We start from the raw sequence: 18,241 nt of genomic DNA, 5'->3' as shown, positions 1-18,241 counted from the left end.
AGCAAGCCGTTAGACCGTCGAGACGCTGCATGGTAACTGAGAAACGGGAGAGCCGGCGGAACAAACTGCTCAGTGCCAGCGGCTTTTCCGCAAGTGATATAACTACGGCAAACCCCGCCCTTTCCTCGACAACGGGAAGACGGGCTGCGCCGGCCCAACGGCTTACGATAACCGCAAACTGAGATCACTGGCTCGCCCTCATTTTCTACCCGGCGCGCTTATATTGGATTGTTTGTTTGTTTCCAGCGCACGCCCGAGCATGGCGGGGATGACCTCAGTCCGTTCCGCCCACAATGTTGCGGACAACAATGACAAGACCATCTACATCCTAGGTGTAGGAAACCTGGGGAAGTACGCTGCGCATGCATTGGCGAAGCATGTTCCCGATCAACCCGTCACACTGCTGTTGCACCGCCAGGGTTTGCTAGACGATTGGAAAGCAGCCGGTGAAGCAATTGAATGTATTGAAGCCGGCCTGTCTAGCAGGACAAGCGGGTTCGGCGTCGAAGTGCTCCCTGCTTCGGACATCCTCGAGACAGACAAGAATCAGAATCACCCACGGCCGCCAATAAAACACTTGATCGTGGCCACCAAGGCATACAACACTACGGCCGCTCTTCGCCGCATCAGGGACCGCTTGAGTCGTGGATCCAATATTCTGTTCCTTCAAAACGGAATGGGTACGTTCCTGCAAAATCCATTTCTCCTATGTTTTTGCGTCGGGAATTTACATGAAGATAGGGACCACCGACGAAGCATCCGCAACTGTCTTCCAGGATCCCGCCTCACGGCCGACATACTATGCAGGAATTTGCTATGTGGGGATCCACAGCAGACCTCCGTTCGGGTTTGTCCACGCCGGCCGGGGTTCCCTGATACTCGGCCGAGTGGATACCTCCGACCCTACAGCTCCGGCAGACAAGACAGACAATGTCCTCCTCCAGTCTCTCTCGGCTGCCGCACCGACTCTCGGCACCGAGCTCGCTACGCCAACGCAGCTCCGCGTGGCCCAGCTCAACAAACTTGCCATCAACTCAACCATCAATCCCTTCAGCGTCATCCTCAACTGCAGAAACGGCCATGTCTTTGAATCCGAAACGCAGATGGAGGCTCTTAACCAGCTGCTTGCCCTCGAAACAGGCCCCATACTCCGTGCTTTGTTGCCTGCAAGGGCAACAGCAGACATGCATAAGAAGTTCCAACCTGATGAGCTTGTGAAACTTGCTGTCAAAGTTGCCGAGGACACAGCCGACAACTTTAGCTCCATGCTGCAAGACGTACAGGCTGGGAGACAGACCGAAATTGACTACATAAACGGGTACCTTGTCAAGCAAGGTATGGAGCACGGCATGGAGACCCCACAGAATGCGGGAATAGTCGAGTTCGTCAAGCAAGCGAGCCGGAACAAGGGCCCGTATGATTTGGATTCCAACTGTTTAACTGGCGAGCTGCGTCGCATACACATGCAGCGCAAAGCAAGCCTGGGCTCTCCGGAAAGGAAACATTCGATGGGCTGTGTTGGGGAGGAAAGCAATGATCAACGGCCAAGGAGAGAATAGAAGGGGCCACCTGATATCTCCAAGCAGCGGCTACAATGTTCAGTTGCACCTAATCGAGGGCTAGGTTAGGCTGCTGCGCTGTGCGGGTTGCAAGGCCGTGCTCTAGCTGTTCAAAGGCTAGCAGTTAATTGGGCTCTTCTTGGCTATAAGGACCCGCTCTGGCGACTGCGCAACTGTCCAGTTTGAAATTCTGCAGCTCTTGCTTGGGGATTATGGCGGTGGCTACAACATCCGTGCTAGTTGCAGGTATCGTTTTTAAAGCCGGAGATTCCGGGTTCATGGGTGTACGCGGAACGGAGATCAACCTGTGGGAGCCAGCTCTGCAGTCGGTTAAGCCGAGAAAATACGATGCTTTCCCAGATATACCTGTAAAGTTGTTAACGGAGACTACAAAACTAACCATCTGTTGTGAAACCAACGTGCTAGGTAGGATAGTAGCACAGCTGGCTTCGGCCTGGCGGCCCTCTCGACACGCAACTAGGTCCAGTGGTGTTCAATATCCTGTGCAACATGTGGAACACGGGTCTTTGAGAAGAGAATCTATCCTCCCTTGGTCTATACAAAGCAATGTCGCTTAGAACTCTTTATCGCCCAGTGTCCTTGCACACCGAACTCCGGCGTCATTGATTTACAAATCTTACACATTAGGAGATAAGAGATCATACTTTACACACCGCTCGACCTATTCATGAGTGTTATTATCGTCAAATTATTGGAAGACGCGGTAACGGGGAAACTTACATCCTCAACACTGGCCTGCATGAACCTCCTCGTCTCGAGGCCGACCCAGACCATCAACATGGAGAAGTCACCTTCCTTGACCATGTCTTTACCGCTCTGCGCGCCAAGCTGTCTCAAAATCGGAAGTGAACTGCTGAGTAGGTCCACATCAGGGTTCAGGCTGCGACCGATGCCCTCCAGCAGCAGAATGCTAATGACGACGTTGACGAAATCCCCTTCAAGTCGGACGTGATGCTCTCTCACCATGGCCAGGACCTGTTGCAAGATATCGCCAATCTTGACGTTACCTAGCGCAAGTGTCCGGCTCTTGACTCCCAGCACTAGGTGCTGCATCTTGAGGGCGAATACCTCCTTATCCAGGACTGCATCGGGCTGCCGGCACCGCTCGCACATCAGGTGGCCAGCCTTATAGCCGTCAAACTCGGCAACAGCGCGGAAGAGGTCGAGGAAATTGCGCCGATTCGTGGCGTTCAGCTCCGTCACAAGACCCGTGTCGATGAAGACCAGCTGCGGACGGAACCCCTCTGCGTCAATCTTGGCCAGCTCAGCTTCCCAGAGCTTCTTGTTATGGCGGTACGGGCGCAAGCGCGAGAGGACTTGCTCAGTCACGTCCGCTGGCCGCCTGGCGGCGGGATCGTCCCGTGACGCACGGCGCAGACGCAGGTTAGGTCGGTCAGCCTCGTAGAAGCGCACCATGATATTTCCGGGGTGGAGATCGGCGTGGACAAAGTTGTCCAGGAGGAGCATGCGGAGAAATGCGTCTAGTCCCTCGGATGCTATGTCCTGCTGGAACACTCCGCCACCGTTGGCCATGAAGTCGGCGAGAGGGATGCCATGGGCGAATTCTTCGATAAGGACATTTCGCGTCGTAAATTCCGTGTATGGATATGGGAACCAGGCGGTGGTCCTGTCCTTGAAATTTTTGCGGAACGTTGTGAGGTTTGCCGCCTCGATGCGTAGATCGAGCTGCAGCTTCATCATCTCACCGAACTGCTCGACTTCGTCCGGCAGCGAAAGCCATTCCATCGTGGGGATCGCATTGAGCACAGATGCGAAGAACCACATGATGCGAAGATCGCGTCGCACGGTCCGCTCGACACCAGGATGCTGGACTTTGACAGCAACATACGAAGATGGGAAGCGCTTCGGGGTGCTCTTGAGAACGGTCTCGACGTTCTTGCGGACGCTGTGACGGAGGTCGGAGGGGACCTCTGCAATGTCGACGTCGGTGCGGCTGGCGAGATCAGGCTTGAGTCTCGCCTTGTAGACTTGAGCGATGGCCCCCACGCCGAGCGGCTGCTCGTCGAACTCTTCAAATATGTCTTCAAAGTCACGCCCGCCAAAAGCGGCTCTGACGATCCGTTTCGTGGCGTGTAGGGAGTGAGCCGGAGCATTAGCATGGAGCTTCGACATGATGCCACATAGTTCATTGGGGAAGATGTCTGATCTCGAGGCGGCCCATTGGCCAAGCTGCCAGAATCACCACCAATCAGCATGGGAATGTTTTTCTGCGACACAGGATGGCGTTACCTTGATGAACGCCGGCCCCGCCCACTCCATTGACTGGACTAGAAAACCATACCACCAGAGCGTCCCTGTCCGCTCGTTGTCTCGGTCCGGCTGGCGGCTCCCAATCCATATGGCTGGTACCGTTAGAAGTACGGGCACAAATATAGCGGCGAGCTGTAGAAAGCGTAGGCCGGTGCAGACGGGCTCCCAAACGTAGAGATCTAGAAATAGCACGACGTGGCGCCCAAAATGTGTCAATATTCCGTCGCTTTCGTTCTCTCTAACCGTCTTCTTTATCTCCTCCCGCGAGATCTCCAGCATGAGTCCCTGTGCCGTATCGTCGGGATCAGCGCTGCCCTTCTCTGAAAGTCCGACAAAGGTGGCGGCGACCAGCGCCCCGCTACCAGCGCTCATCAATATCGTGGGCCTGGCGCGATAGTTCCGCCATGGTTTTGGCCGAGGTCGGGGTGTCGTCCGGAACAGGAACGTGCGAATGCTCGCCCGGGATGGTCGGAAGGGATTGATCCACGTCTTAGGGGGTAGGCGAAGGCAGAGCGATCCTTCTGCGCGTGAGGAGAGACGGCCGAAAGCGAGAGCCAGGCTCATGTCGTCGCGGCTCGTCGTCGGGTGGTTGGGATGGTTGTGTTGCCCTGGCCGTCAAAGGCATTCTTCTCACCGTCCCTCGGGCCGAGAAATGTTTGCAGGGCTTTGGGGAAGGGCGTGCGACATGACGGTGTGTATAATAGTGTTGGTAGCGGGTTTCTGCGATGCTGGTCGCGGAAAGGCTGTGACGTCGTTGAACCACGCGCGGCCAAGACGAGGAACAGATCGCCGAGATTAGCCGATCCACAAGGGCGGGGCGATCACAGCAGCGGGCAGCGGCCCGCGTCATTCGTTCCTCTTCGGATTTCACACAATTAGAACCAATCACTCGCAGATTCCTCCATGATTCGGCCATGCATGCGGACCTTTTGCTCAAAAAAAGTTTTAGATCCCTGAGCAGCTCTCCTGATGATTTTTGAGTTTACACATTAGCGCCCCGAGCACTAGAACCTCTAACCTGAATGGCGACGGCATTTAATGAAGCCTAGGACAATCCGAGTTAGCAACGGAACAGATCGCCATGGCTTGCAATCGCTTACTTTCCAACAGTCACTTCCATCCGTAATTGCCGGCCTTGTCGTTGTCCTGTCGTTCAGCGTAATCGTCACTGGCCCGGTGGCATGGCTGCCATATGGCACCTCGAAATACACGATAGGCTCCCGCTTTTGCGTCTCCAAGGTCATCTTCCGGAACTCCCCAATTGTAACCGTGACAGAAGCGGCGCCTCTGGTTAGAGTCACAACAGAAACAACGTCTCTGATGCCGTATGCTGCCGGGACTGAACCCCCCTGTCCCCATACCGTACCTGAAGGCTTAAGCTCAGCACCAAGCGGAGAGGGGATATAGTTAGAACTCACTGCTGACGTGCTGCTGGACAGCCCGAGCCGGTGCGGTACGGTACCAAGCAATAGCAATGTCTTCCCGAGGTAGTGTGGTTTCGGTAGACCCGGCTTTGTACGCTGCGGTCAAATAGGGGAGAACGGCTCGGAAGGCTGAGTGCGAGTGGCCTACAACGTACTGCTCTGCCCCATTGACGACCTGCGACGGCACGACATCGCAAATGTAGCTTGATTCCCCAAAGTCATTCCCTCTGCGGTATTAGTCTTGCAACCGGGAGACAGAAGCCGAGGCTTACATGTGATGATCTGAACAAAATCTGGCATAATCTCTAGCACCTGCTGGCATCGGTCGTACCACAGAGACTCGCTGGAACAATGCCAGTCCTTATTCCATTGCGGCAGGTCTAAACAACATTAGGAACAAGCAGAGTACGAGGATTAGGTGGCACTTGCTAGTGTAAAACCAGGGACTGATGCCCATCATGTACTTCTTCCCGCGAAGGTTTTCTCTGTAAAAGAGGTCCTCGGCTGGCGTCATCTTCGTGCATCCGGCCCTGGGCCATGCGTCCCAGGAGACTCGACGCTTGTTCTTAGTCTGTTGCATCAAATCCAATGTCCAAGAGACGACTTACAAGCACCGTCAATCAAATCCAACTTCTGGCCAACCCCGTGCGGTCCAAGACTGGACCAGTCCGAAACAAGAAATATGTCACATGTTTGCTCGCGTACTTTAGGCCAGTAGTGGGCCCAGTCGGTGCCTTCAAAAGTTGAGACAAGTGGCCTCCCGTTGACCAACATCTGCGCGCTTGACTGCCTGTATCGGTTGATCAATTCGGCCACCTGGGACGGCGGCCAGGTCTCAGCAGCCATACTAGACGAACGAGGATCAGCCGCCATCTGGGCAGAGAGCTGCAACACACACCGGACGGTCATAGACTCACTCGAACGATATGAAGACGACAAAGTCCCTTGCCTGCTCGGCGATGCTGTAAGCATAGTCCAGCTGCACAGTAGTCCAACAGTCAGAAGGGCCAATGTTGAGCGCAAATCCGTCAATGCCGGCCTCCATGGCGGTCGCGATTTCGTGAGACCATTGCGCGGGCGTCTGGTCGCATGTGAGCCCAACCTGAGCAATTGAGGATGAGAGTTAAATTATTGCCAGACCACTCCACGTTCACACAACTCGTACCATGTAATGAGCAAACACTTTTCGGTCCGGCTTTGGTCGTCGCGCCACCGCGCCCCGTACCTGAGGTCTTTGATTCTTGAAAGGAGCTCCATGACCACGACTAGACCCGTTCAGTAAAGCGGATCCGGATAGCGACGTTGTGACCGGCGTGTGTTTTACGAGAGACTGTGGAGCTTCCGCAGTTGACTACGCTGACAATTTGATTCTCCGGAACTCTATGCTTGAGTTTGCTGAGCAACACAGCTGCCCCCCAGCTGCCAGAGCAAAACCCACCGCCCGTTTCCATTTACTTCTTATTTGTCGCATCTGCTGCGTGGCTCAACCAACATGTGCTCCAAGATTGCATTCGCTTCGCGTGAAGTTGCTAGTCCCTGTGTAGCATTGCTGTGTTATTTGTCTTGCGCTGGTTGTGGTTGCGATGGGTGGCCGTTTGGGTAGAGGCTCAATCTGGTTAGCGGAAGTGCGACACCTGGAAGCTGGTGGCCCTACCTTAGTTAGGTCTTGCCCCACAGGGCACCAGAAAAAGGCTCCCGTCACGTCCCACCCACACAGTGACGGACCGGAAATAAAAATTTCCTGCAGCCCTGCGATTTTGGCTCCGCACAATTGAATCTAGGTGAAATTTCGCAACTCCGCAAGCCCTCCCGCATCACGATCCGGCGACCGATTCTCCCACCCGTCATATAGTCCACCAGTCGCAAAAATGGATTCCTCGAAGGCTCCCGTCAAGCTCGTTAAGGTCACCCGCGTCCTCGGCAGAACCGGTATGCACCACCAAGCGACTTAGCCCCCCGCACCCTACGCAGAAATGCTGAGTTGTTCGCGAACGCAGGTTCTCGTGGTGGCGTCACCCAGGTGCGCGTCGAGTTCATGGACGACACTACCCGCTCTATCATCCGGAACGTCAAGGGGCCCGGTATGTTTTGATGGTTTCTCTCCCGCCTGGTGGCATTACCGGCTAATTCTTGCCTTTTACAGTTCGTGAGGACGACATCCTTGTTCTCCTAGAATCCGAGCGCGAGGCCCGCCGCCTTAGATAAAGAATCGTATTTACGGGGTTGGGTGACGTGGATGTGGCACAGGCTTTTAGCTAACTGGTCGGCCGTTTCGGCAAGACCATCGCCGTGATCTGCGGCGAAGAAGGGGTGGAAATGTCAAGAATGGGCGTTCGGTAGAACGGTATCACGATTACTGCTTTCCACAATTCTACATGGCGCTGAGGCTGCACCGATTTCTGCGGTCATAATGGTCTCTAGGGCCGGGTTTCGAAACGAGCTGGGTGATAGTGGACGATGAGCGGTAACAGTGTGCCGCGGCATTTTTCGAAACATCCGTTTCCAAGGCCTGCAGTTCAAGAAATGCCTGTGCTGTAGATCCGATACCTGTCTAAGTAAACACGGTTTTGGGAGCGGGTTGGTTGAATCGTTTCATCCATTCTTGTGGTCCCTTGAAGGAGGTGTCGTGGATGAACGAGAGCTTGACAGGCTGGAGAATGACGGAAGCGTGTGTTCACCAGTGTGAACATGCACGGGTACGTGCGAGTGCGTATTAGAGTAATCTCTGATACTTGCCGCCTACGTAAGTATCTTGGGTTTATGGACCATTCCCTCTGATTCCCCTAGACCGAATTTCCCGCCGCTCCCTTTCCGCACCTGGATAAGTCTGGTGACGCGCCGTACGTTTTTGCATATGGTAGCAGTTATGACCACCTATGCCGGCACCAAAGGCTGAAGGGTTGACCTAGCAGCCCTAAGGTTCTTACAAGGATTGGAGTATCAAGACGGGTCGAACTTTTACCCGTCATTGTGTAGGAGGACTATTTCAGAGTATCTGACTCGGAGCCCTAACAGCATCATCCAGCATTATTTTAATCGACTCTGGCGGCTCTGGATTTTGCACTTAGTGGCATGATTAAATCATCGGCTCGCTGGGAACTTTCAGTTAGCCAAAATTCTATCTGACCGATAGGTCCTTCGTGCTCAACATGCTAGTATGATTCTTGGGCCCCTCAGCATGCTATGGAGGGGTGCACATTGAAGACTGGGTCCGCCGGCGGCAAATCCGCCGCCTCGGCGACGTCTAAAACGCACCAAAACCCCGTTGAGCAGCTTCTCCGGTGAATGCTACCTCGGAAGCTCAAGTGCGACCTAGCGCGCCTGACACCTCGGAGACTGTTTACAACGGAGTAAAAATCTATGGTATTCCGCCAATCGGGTACTCCGCCAGGGGCGAAACGGCTTGGCCAGCCCCGTCCCGTTTATGGGAAACCGTCATACTCAGGAGAGTCGCCTCGGGACGCATTCGTTATTTATCTGTTTCTTAGGCCAGCAATTCGGGATGGAAACTCAACGCCTCAGGTCGAGCACACTTGTGTGAGCCACCATCTCTAAAATCCCGGCTGTTGAGCTTGGCGTAGGTCCCTCAACATGGAGCTCAAGTCTATCTTTAGGTTTTTTGGTCTTTCTCCCTTCTTCTTTGCGCCAGGAGTTCTTGGTGCCTTTGGTTATACGTCGTCAGGGGGCAACTACATCATCGATGCCGGCTCCGCCAACCTGTTGATCTCCTCTGTGAGCCAGTCCAACTGCGATATCAGGTCAATCAAGTACCGGGGCACCGAGCTTCAATATAGCGGCACAGGCACTCACATCAATTCGGGCCTGGGATCAGCTACTGTGTCAATCAGCTACTGTGTCAATCAGCTACTGTGTCAATCAGTCAGCTCAGCGGATCGGCCCGATATATCAAAGTCACGTGTATGACGTCCACCTTGACACACTACATGGTGGTTCGGGAGGGCGAGAGCATTATCTACTTGGCGACTTACATCACAGCCCAGCCGTCGGTTGGTGAGTTGCGGTTCATTGCTCGTTTGCTCCCGGACAAGCTGCCCGGCGAATACCCCTATGGCGAAGTTTCAAATACGAACGGTGCCAGTGCGACCATCGAGGGCTCTGACGTCTTCATCGTCAACGGGCAGACGCGGTCCAAATTCTACTCGTCCACGAGATTCATCGATGAGGACTCACATTGCGTCTACGGCGGCAGCGACTTGATGCACGTGTGCATTATGACTCCGCAGCAGGAGTCTTCGTCGGGAGGTCCCTTCTTCCGCGACATCAACTCCAACAATGCCGGTGCCTCTACCAACCTCTATAACTACATGAACAGCGGCCATGTGCAGACGGAAGCGTACCGCATGGGTCTCCACGGGCCGTATTTGATGCAGTTCTCACGCTCGGGGATTCCCAGAGTGAAGAGTGCCGATGTTTCTTGGTTCGGTGAAGTCGGGGTCACGGGCTGGGTATCTGCCTCTGGCCGTGGGACAATTAAAGGCACTGCGACTGGTGTGCAGAGCGGCATGGAGGGGGTCGTCCACTGGTACAACAACGCGGCACAATACTGGACAAAGACGTCCTCCAATGGGGGCTTCACGTCGCCATTGATGAAGCCGGGTACTTACAACATGGTGTTATACCAGACTGAATTCAAAATCGCCACCAGCTCCGTCACAGTATCGGCTGGACAGACTGCAACGAAGGACATCGCCGGTACCTTCAATACCTCGCGGAGAACTCTTTTCCAGATTGGCGACTACGACGGCCAGCCGACGGGTTTCCGCAATGCCGACAAGTTCCTCAGAATGCACCCATCCGACAGCCGCATGGCTAGCTGGGGTCCCTTAACGTATACCGTGGGCAGTTCGCAGCTCTCTGACTTCCCCATGGCCGTGTTCCAGTCCGTCAACACCCGGTGACGATTCGTTTCAACCTGGGCAGCGCCCCTGGGGCAGCCACGCTGCGCATCGCAACCACTCTGAGCTTCACGGGGAGCCGTCCGCAGGTGACCGCAAACAACTGGAAGGGACCGGCACCGGCGGCACCGGCCAAGATTGACAGCCGTGGTGTTACACGGGGCGCGTATCGTGGCCACGGAGAGATTTATACTGTGAACATCCCGGCCGGCAAGCTTGTTCCGGGTAGCAACACTATCACTATCAGCTCCATTTCCGGCAGCAGCGGATCGACGTTCTTGAGCCCTAACTTTGTGAGTATTTTCCGGATATTTATTCCCTGCCGGTGTGCTATTTAGTCTAACTGGTTTTAGATATTTGATGCCGTGGAGCTTTACACTGCTTAATCTGAAATTTAAATCGCATGCAGGAACTACTTGACGATTGATACCAAACAACGTACTAAACAATCACAAAGCTGCACAATGCTTTCCAGTGCTCCCTGTGCGCTTCATGCGCATCTCGTCTTCATTCCAGCTGAATATCGGCAAAGATAAGTGAATGCTGACACATGCTGAAATTTGACGAGGGATATAGTACAAAGCTATTGCCGCGTGTATCGGATCCTAGTAAGGATCGCCGTATTCAACATCGCAAGTTACATCCTAGGGGACTCTTGAGACTTGGTTATGGGTATGTCCACCGATAAACTGTTACGGTAATTCGCACCAAGCGCCGTGCGAGCGGGTTTAGCGTGAATGAAAATTATCCTTCCTACAGAGTTACGCCCGTGAGGTCAGTCTGTGCGGATTGGGCGTTCAATCCGAAATTCCCGGATCATTTCAAGGACGGAATGATTGCATGGAGCGTGAATCAAGAATTTCGCAGATGGGCCCTTGTGCGGATAGGAGATGGACGGGGGGTTATAGCCTGCGCCTCATAACTAGACCCTTTCTAGTAGTAAGAAGGAAGAAGGAGTTGAGGTTGGCTAGACAGTCAATGCGAGAACCCCGTTACATACCAGATTGGGATAGACAGGCGGCTCCGCCGGCACGATATGGAAGCAGATCCTTGTTGCAGCGTCGCTGAACGTCAAGGTGCTATGGCTCTTAGCTGGGATCACACATCTGCTGACGACTAGCGCTAGTCAGGGGTAACATGGCGGCACCAGTATAAAAGCTTTGAAAGAGGTAAACAACAACGTGAAGGTTTTGAGAATCTGCTTCTCAAGTGCAATACCGTAATCAAAGGACACAGACAATAGCACCAACCGAGATTTGACGAGTCATGCGCAGTCAAGCAATATTCTCCCTGCTGGCTAGCTCAGCTTGGTCAGTTGCCGCTGCACCGACCGTTGAGTCTGCAAAAAGAGCTGCCGGTCTCCGCCTCATCAAAACCTCTCCCGAAGACCCCGGCAAATGGGTTACCGACGAGCAGAAGATCACAGACTACACAGCGAAGAACATCGGTTTCGTGGATATTACTGACATCAACGTACGATCCTTTATCTCCCAGTAAGATATGGACGAGCTGATAGCTGACTCGGTCATTCGTGGATAGGATGCCCAAGTACTTGCAGCATTATCGGCCCCCGACTCGCAGATGGAATCCTTCTCTGCGCAGGCCGTCGCCTACCCGAGTAGTGTCGGTCACGAGACCGAAGTCAACCCGCTACTTGCAAGAGTCTCAAACACAAATCCGCAGAACTGGTTGAAGACACTTACCGAGTATGTCGTGTTGATACTTCCTCTAGGAGCTAAACTAACCGCGTTCCTGCCTACACAAGTTTCCACAATCGCCACTACAATAGCTCTTACGGAACCGAAGCAGGAGCATGGCTCTTTGATACAATCAAGAGCGTAGCTGCCGTGAATCCCGCAATCGCCGTCACCCAGTTCTATCATTCCTTCAACCAGCCCTCCATCATCGCCCAAATCCCCGGCACCAGTTCAAACCTTGGTACGTGGTGTACAGTAAACACCTCGCATCCTCCTCCTTAGAGACATCAGAACCTCCCTAACCAATTCTCGTAAACCCACCCATAGTCATCGTCTCAGCCCACTACGACTCGACCGGCGGCTCGCCCACAGCGCGCGGTCCCGGCGCCGACGACAACGGCTCAGGCGTGGTGGCCATCCTGGAGGCGCTCCGGGTTCTCGCCGGCGCGGAGGGCTTCCAGCCCAAGGACACGCTCGAGTTCCACTTCTACGGCGGCGAGGAGGGCGGCATGCTCGGGTCACAGGACGTGTTCGCGAGCTACAAGGCGGCGGGCAAGACGGTGCTCGCCCTGGTCAACCAGGACATGGCGGGCTACTCGCCGAGCGGCAAGATCTCCATCTACACCGACTTCGTCGACTCGGCGCTGACGGCCTACACGCGCGTCGTGGCCGAGGCGTACGTCGGCGAGACGACGAGCGGCAAGTGCGGGTATGGGTGCTCAGACCACGAGTCGGCGCGCGTGAATGGCTTCCGTGGGTTTTCCTACCTCGCTCTGCTTGATTGACGTGCTGGTCCTTGAAGGAACATGATGCTGATTGACGGTTGTTGATACCAGCGGTGGCTTACGTGTGTGATGAGCCCATGAGCACATCCTCGCCTTATATCCACTCTCCTAGAGATGTAGGTTGATCCCGATGCTGGAGAGGATGAAGCTCTACTAAGTCTTGAATCGCAGACGTACGAAACTATTATGTGGGACGCAGTTCTCCGGCATTCTCAGTTCACCGTCGCCTTCCTTGTTGAGGCCTCATACCTCTGAGTGCGGCATAGACAGACGAGTATTATCTGGTTATCGATGGCATTGAATAGGGTGCAAGTAGAGATAGATCGGATTTTTGTCTTTCTAGATTGCCATAGAGGAAAGTATAAACCCCCGAGGGCGACTTCTTTAAATGGTGGCTTCCAACCATCAATCTCGGTCTTGCAAGGATGCTATCCAAGGGTTTCCGTCGCTTTATCCCTACAACCAGGTACGAAATTCAAGCCTCATGATCCCGCTCCTCATCACGCCCCCTCGGGATATCGAGAAGATTCTCGGTTGAGCTTCCCGGGCTGCTTCCTCCGAATAGGGCATCCATGGCTTCAAGCGGCCGTCCCTTGGTCTCCGGATAGAATAGGTAGATGATAGGCACACAAACCAAATTGATAGCCATGAAGAAAAAGTAGATCTTGGATCCAAGGTTGGCGATGCCAACGGGCCATATTTGGGCGACAATGATGGAGCCGACGGCGCCGCCTGAGGCGGCGAAGCTCAGCCCACGAGCCCGGACGGCGGTGGGGAAGATCTGGGAGTTATCTAAGTCAGTCATCCGGTACCGTTTCCACGCTGAGAGCTTGGTGGGGGTTTCCTACTTCGGAGCCGTAAACCCACGCCGCTGGGCCGAAACCCATGCTGTAGCCAAGAGAGTAGATGAAGACAAACACGACACAAACGTAGTCAGCGGCTCTGTTTACGTTGTTAGGATAAACGAGCGGCAGGGCGCCATTGATCTAGGGACATCAGCCACGGTCTCAGCATATTTATTAGTGAATCCGAATGTCACCTACCATCAACGCAACGGCCATGACAGCAGCTCCTACCACAAGTGTAAGCCTGCGGCCAACCCTGTCAATGATCAACATCTCCAGCACGGTGCATCCGGTCTTCAAGGTGCTCTCGATCCCGCCAGCGAGCAAGGACACGCGATGGCTGAATCCCAGAGCCCTGAACAGCGCCGGCAGGTAATATTTCATGGCCGTGGCTCCACACATTTGCGCCATGAACTGCAAAAGCGCGGACCGCCACATGCGTGCAAACAGACTGCTATCGGTGAAGAGGGAGACCCATGTAAGGCCCGATATCCTAAAGGACGCGACGGAGCGCTCAATCTCGGCGAGCTCGGTCTGGATCTCGCCCGGCGTGTAATACCCTTCGCGGTAGAATTGTAGTGTCTCAAGGGCGTCGTCGGTCCTGCCATGCTCGACGAGCCAGCGAGGTCTAACAAAACTGTCAGTAGGAGTAGCGGCTGCTGATGCGGTGGGATCTACATACGACTCGTGCATGAAGGGAAGTCCAATGACGAAGAAAATGGCTGGGATGAATGAGGCGGCAAGGGAGAAGCGCCAGCCCATCAGGCTTCCGCGTTCATCGTCCCAGAACGTCATGGCATATCCCACCCTAATGACTGTCAGCTCCACGGGCTTTTGAGGGCTTGGGGTAACGGGCGACAAACCAAAATCCGGATGCAAGACCGGCCACAAAACCCACATGGTTCATGACAACGTACCGGCCACGGTGCTTCGGCGGAGCTATTTCACTGCGGGTGACGTACGTATCGATGAGCAAAACTACGTTCCTGAGGCAGGATATACGGCGACTCGGCTCACCTCTGGTAGAGGGGCACGCTGGTCGAGATGATGGCTGTGCCCATGCCGGCGACGATGCGGCCGACAACCACCATCCCCAACGCGTGCGGTCCAACGGCGCCGGCTTGTAGCGCCTGGCCGATGCACGTCACGGACATACCCGATAGGGCGGCATAGCGGCGGCCGAGTTTGTCGGCGGCGGGGTGGGCGAGGAAGATGTAGCTCAGCCAGGTGCCAAGGTAGTAGATGGCCGTGATGAGGCCGCTCCGGGAGGCATCAGGTTGGCGTAGCGCCTTCTGGAAGCCTGGGTGTACGAGCACGGATGCGAGTACGCCGACATTGTATCTGGAGAATCATGCATCAGATCTCGTCACAGTTCTGTGCCGGATGCGGCGCAGTCTGCAGCCGCCGATGCAGTGAGGCGGAGGATAGATGCTCTTACCCCCAGACAAACGATCCCAGCGCCAACAGCAGGCAGAACGAGTGCAGGCGCCGAGCGGCCTTTGTGAGAGCTGTCCTTGCCATCTTGACAGTCGGCTGTCAGTCGACTCGATTGTTGGGGCGCCCACCTTTGCTGGCCATGGAAGACTAAAGCAACACAGAAGAGAAGTTGATGATGTAGCCAGGTAGTGAGGGCAGGTGCAACACCCCCGCGTTCTACTCAAGGTACCAATAACTGCAAGCCGTAATGGCAGCTTGCCGACTGCCGAACACCGCTTGCGCACCTATGGCAAGCAGGGCCGATCACGTTCCCTCCCGCCTTTTTTTTTTTCCTCAGAATGCAACCCCCGCGCGTTTCCCATCCAGTCCCCCATGGGGAACCAAAAATTCCCCGCATACTCCAACCCAAGCCTGGGGTCTCTCCAGCGCTGGGTTCAGAATCCTCATGATCCGGATCCCATCACCCGCTGGACTTCGTTTTATTGATACATCGACTAATGTCTGTCTATGTTGTGGGTGATGAAATATGTGAAAACAGACCGATTTACTGAAAGCATCGTATCTCCTGACGAAAATCGAGATCCGAGACTACTAATGTAGAATAGTCGAATAATACTTACCCATGATCATAACTCTCAACATATGAATCACTCTGCTCTTATCGCTCTTCGAGACGGTTGTAGAAGCGAGGCTTCTGGGAAACTGGCAGCTAAAGGAGAGTCGATAGGTGGCAGTCAACCACCCACCCACCACCCATTACGTGATGACAAGCCCGCGCCAAGCTTGAAGGTATCGTGACACCCTACCACACCTCTCCTTGTCAACGCCCCGAGCTTCAGCAGAGACTTTCCTCTTTGGCAAGAAGCTAGCGCCCCAGCAGCTGGGAACGGCATGAACATGGCGCCACACTAGCGACTCAGACACGACACAACATATCCCCCACCTCCTCCCATCTCTCACTCCCAACACAGGGTTGGCACCAAAACACATCATCCGGGTCCACAGCCCGCTTGATTCGCAGCAGCTGCTCATAGTTGTCTCCCCAAAAAGTCTGTTGCCAGTCCGGCTCGTAGCGGTTGGCCTGTAGATCAGGAGTGAGCGGGCAATCCGTAAACACCGCCTTTGACTAAAGTAGGCAAATACCAAATACGCACCTCGTTCACATAGGCCCCAGTATCGGGACTCAACTCGCGGAGCGCAGCAGCAGCCGCACCCGCCTGAGCAATAGCGAGCGCCCTAGCCGTCGCATTCAAAGGGGCAAAGCTGAAGCTCGCAGCTGTAGAACCCAACCATTCATGATCAGCCCTCAATTATCACTACCATAACCCACCCCGCAAACATACACACAGAGAGAGAGGGATGAAAAACAGCACTCACTGGCATGCACACAAGCGCGCCTCCAAGCGGGATGCACTGCCGTGCCGCGGCCGCCGCGCGGTTCGGCCTCCCACACGCCCTTGCCCGACACGATGTAGGCGGTGGTGGCGAAGCTGCCGCGGGACGAGAAGGCGTCGAAGGCGGCGCGGACGGCCGTCAGGTTGGCCTCGAGCGCGGCGCGGTCCAGCAGCCGCGAGCCCATGACGTTGCCGTGGCCGACGGGCGACGGGTCGTAGTTCTCCTCGTACCACGCGCCGAAGGACGGGTACGTCGTCGTCTTGCTGACGAAGGCGAACCCTGCCCCTCCGCCGCTGTTGTTGCTGTTGCTGGTATTGTTGGCCGGCCAGGTGGTGTTGATGTGCGTGAAGAGAGGCCCGACGTGGTCGAGGACGGCGCGCGGGTCGGGATCGTGGCTGTGCAGCGCGATCAGCTTGCCGACCATGCCGCTGAGGAGCGTCCGGCCGCCGTCCGCCGGGTTCGGGGAGGCACGGAAGATGAGCGGGTAGCCTGATATCCCGGCGTCGAGGAGCGAGGGGAGCTTGCTGACGAAGTAGGTTATCGCGTCGAGCGCGTGCGGGTTGGAGGAGGGGGTGGTGAAGTAGAAGTCGAAGCTTGTTACTCCGGGGCTAGGGATAGTTTTGAGGGTGATGGATGTGAGGACGCCGAAGGTTGAGCCGCCGCCCTAGGTAGGGATAGTCAGACGCTGTGGTTTGAGGTTTCCTCTTGTGCAGCGGCGGAGATAGTAAGAGGGGTGGGAGAGCCTAAGGTAGTGTACTACTTACTCCCCTCATGGCCCAAAACAAATCTGTGTTTTGACACTCATTGGCAACCACGATCTCTCCTGTGGGCGTCACCAGCTCCATCTCTAGTACCTGGTCCGCCGCCATGCCGTAATGCGGCGCTAGAATGCTGTGCCCGCCTCCGGTGATGAAGCCGCCCAAGGCGACCGTTCTGCCATTGCCTCCCACTACGGTCCTGTTGTACAAGGCCGTGGCTCGGTATGCTTCCAGCATCTGCGTTCCCGCGCCGGCGGTAATCGCGTGTCCTTCGATGCTGATGTTGCAGTTTGCTGGTTGGAACGAGTCTGGGTGCATCTTGATTCCTTTCATATGGTGTACCCATATGGACAGCGCGTTAGGAGCGCTCGAGCGGCCGATGTAGTCGTGACCGCTGTTCTTAACAATCAAGCGGATATTGTGCTTTCTCGCTATGCCGGCGCGTGAAGTCAGTCTTTTTGTCTGTGGGCCTGTGGTGAGACCAACTGACCGAAATCGACACCGGCCTTGACATGATCCGCTGTCGAGGCGTTTACTACGTAAAGCGGATATCCGGCTGAACTGCAAGTCAGTGTTGGGTTTGGAAGACAAGTGTCGTTATTCCAGTTGTTCCACATGGAAGACACGGGGTCGCCGGAGTGCAGGGGCTCGGTGGGCCACGAGGCCTGGATCTCCGGGCATGCGGTAGCATTGTATGAGGCATGTCCCGGGTGACAGACAGCGCCCGGAGGAGTTGGTTGAAGGAGCCGTCCCCCAATGGACTGGTTAAGAGCTGTCCACTGCTCCAAAGATGGCCATTCCTCGTCGCCGGGGACCGCCTTGCATCTTGATGCTGTGCTCCCGCCGTCGAGCCCGGCCCTTACAGGCCATAAAAGGATCGCCGCGAGAGCGAGGCAAGAAATGAACTTGTCCATGGTGAAACTACGTAAAGCGGTTATAATGACATCTCCTCAGGGCAGAACCGTGTTGTCGCAATGTTCATCGGTAGTGTGGCTTCTACTGCTGGAATGAGTGGGTGTCATATCTGGGGAACCGCCATAGTTATGCTGTTCAAGGGCCGCGCAACCATTCCGTCCAATAATAAAACCCAGACACTAGCATCGCAGAAGTACTAATGTACGGTTAGTTTCAGC

At 55.1% G+C, this 18,241-nt stretch overlaps 8 protein-coding genes across 8 annotated transcripts; 4 read left to right on the top strand and 4 right to left on the bottom strand.

The window, feature by feature from the left end:
• Nucleotides 1-259: 259 nt before the first annotated feature.
• PAN5_1 (2-dehydropantoate 2-reductase (Ketopantoate reductase) (KPA reductase) (KPR)) lies at nt 260-1,559 on the top strand (the record flags this gene model as incomplete). Its single annotated transcript, XM_071061828.1, has 2 exons — nt 260-680; nt 742-1,559. 2 exons carry the CDS (start codon nt 260-262, stop codon nt 1,557-1,559), a joined length of 1,239 nt encoding a protein of 412 aa, XP_070917929.1.
• Nucleotides 1,560-2,196: 637 nt separating this feature from the next.
• On the bottom strand, nt 2,197-4,415 carry MFIFM68171_06407 (uncharacterized protein; the record flags this gene model as incomplete). Its single annotated transcript, XM_071061827.1, has 3 exons — nt 2,197-2,241; nt 2,301-3,770; nt 3,831-4,415. The coding sequence occupies 3 exons, from the start codon at nt 4,413-4,415 to the stop codon at nt 2,197-2,199; spliced, it is 2,100 nt and encodes a 699-aa protein (XP_070917928.1).
• A 418-nt stretch (nt 4,416-4,833) lies between these two features.
• On the bottom strand, nt 4,834-6,443 carry MFIFM68171_06406 (Glycoside hydrolase; the record flags this gene model as incomplete). The annotated part of the gene is made up of 8 exons (XM_071061826.1): nt 4,834-4,896; nt 4,952-5,217; nt 5,270-5,500; nt 5,548-5,655; nt 5,705-5,827; nt 5,884-6,122; nt 6,193-6,377; nt 6,441-6,443. 8 exons carry the CDS (start codon nt 6,441-6,443, stop codon nt 4,834-4,836), a joined length of 1,218 nt encoding a protein of 405 aa, XP_070917927.1.
• A 700-nt stretch (nt 6,444-7,143) lies between these two features.
• Nucleotides 7,144-7,480, top strand: RPS28A (40S ribosomal protein eS28; the record flags this gene model as incomplete). Its single annotated transcript, XM_071061825.1, has 3 exons — nt 7,144-7,204; nt 7,273-7,356; nt 7,419-7,480. The coding sequence occupies 3 exons, from the start codon at nt 7,144-7,146 to the stop codon at nt 7,478-7,480; spliced, it is 207 nt and encodes a 68-aa protein (XP_070917926.1).
• A 1,386-nt stretch (nt 7,481-8,866) lies between these two features.
• ASD1 (aspartate-semialdehyde dehydrogenase-like protein) lies at nt 8,867-10,577 on the top strand (the record flags this gene model as incomplete). Its single annotated transcript, XM_071061824.1, has 4 exons — nt 8,867-9,193; nt 9,277-10,175; nt 10,217-10,484; nt 10,545-10,577. The coding sequence occupies 4 exons, from the start codon at nt 8,867-8,869 to the stop codon at nt 10,575-10,577; spliced, it is 1,527 nt and encodes a 508-aa protein (XP_070917925.1).
• Nucleotides 10,578-11,457: 880 nt separating this feature from the next.
• On the top strand, nt 11,458-12,928 carry MFIFM68171_06403 (Peptide hydrolase; the record flags this gene model as incomplete). The annotated part of the gene is made up of 6 exons (XM_071061823.1): nt 11,458-11,664; nt 11,731-11,897; nt 11,957-12,129; nt 12,216-12,641; nt 12,725-12,789; nt 12,845-12,928. 6 exons carry the CDS (start codon nt 11,458-11,460, stop codon nt 12,926-12,928), a joined length of 1,122 nt encoding a protein of 373 aa, XP_070917924.1.
• A 220-nt stretch (nt 12,929-13,148) lies between these two features.
• Nucleotides 13,149-15,039, bottom strand: MFIFM68171_06402 (Ascus development protein 3; the record flags this gene model as incomplete). Its single annotated transcript, XM_071061822.1, has 7 exons — nt 13,149-13,454; nt 13,522-13,659; nt 13,717-14,146; nt 14,201-14,326; nt 14,382-14,465; nt 14,536-14,859; nt 14,957-15,039. The coding sequence occupies 7 exons, from the start codon at nt 15,037-15,039 to the stop codon at nt 13,149-13,151; spliced, it is 1,491 nt and encodes a 496-aa protein (XP_070917923.1).
• Nucleotides 15,040-15,871: 832 nt separating this feature from the next.
• On the bottom strand, nt 15,872-18,022 carry MFIFM68171_06401 (FAD-binding, type 2 (Fragment); the record flags this gene model as incomplete). Its single annotated transcript, XM_071061821.1, has 5 exons — nt 15,872-16,036; nt 16,110-16,231; nt 16,333-17,014; nt 17,115-17,539; nt 17,599-18,022. 5 exons carry the CDS (start codon nt 18,020-18,022, stop codon nt 15,872-15,874), a joined length of 1,818 nt encoding a protein of 605 aa, XP_070917922.1.
• Nucleotides 18,023-18,241: the final 219 nt, after the last annotated feature.

The sequence above is a fragment of the Madurella fahalii genome (assembly GCF_045866475.1).
Source record: "Madurella fahalii IFM 68171 DNA, scaffold_3, whole genome shotgun sequence".
In the NCBI taxonomy this organism is placed as follows: domain Eukaryota; kingdom Fungi; phylum Ascomycota; class Sordariomycetes; order Sordariales; genus Madurella; species Madurella fahalii.
This window is presented reverse-complemented; position numbering and strand designations above follow the sequence as displayed.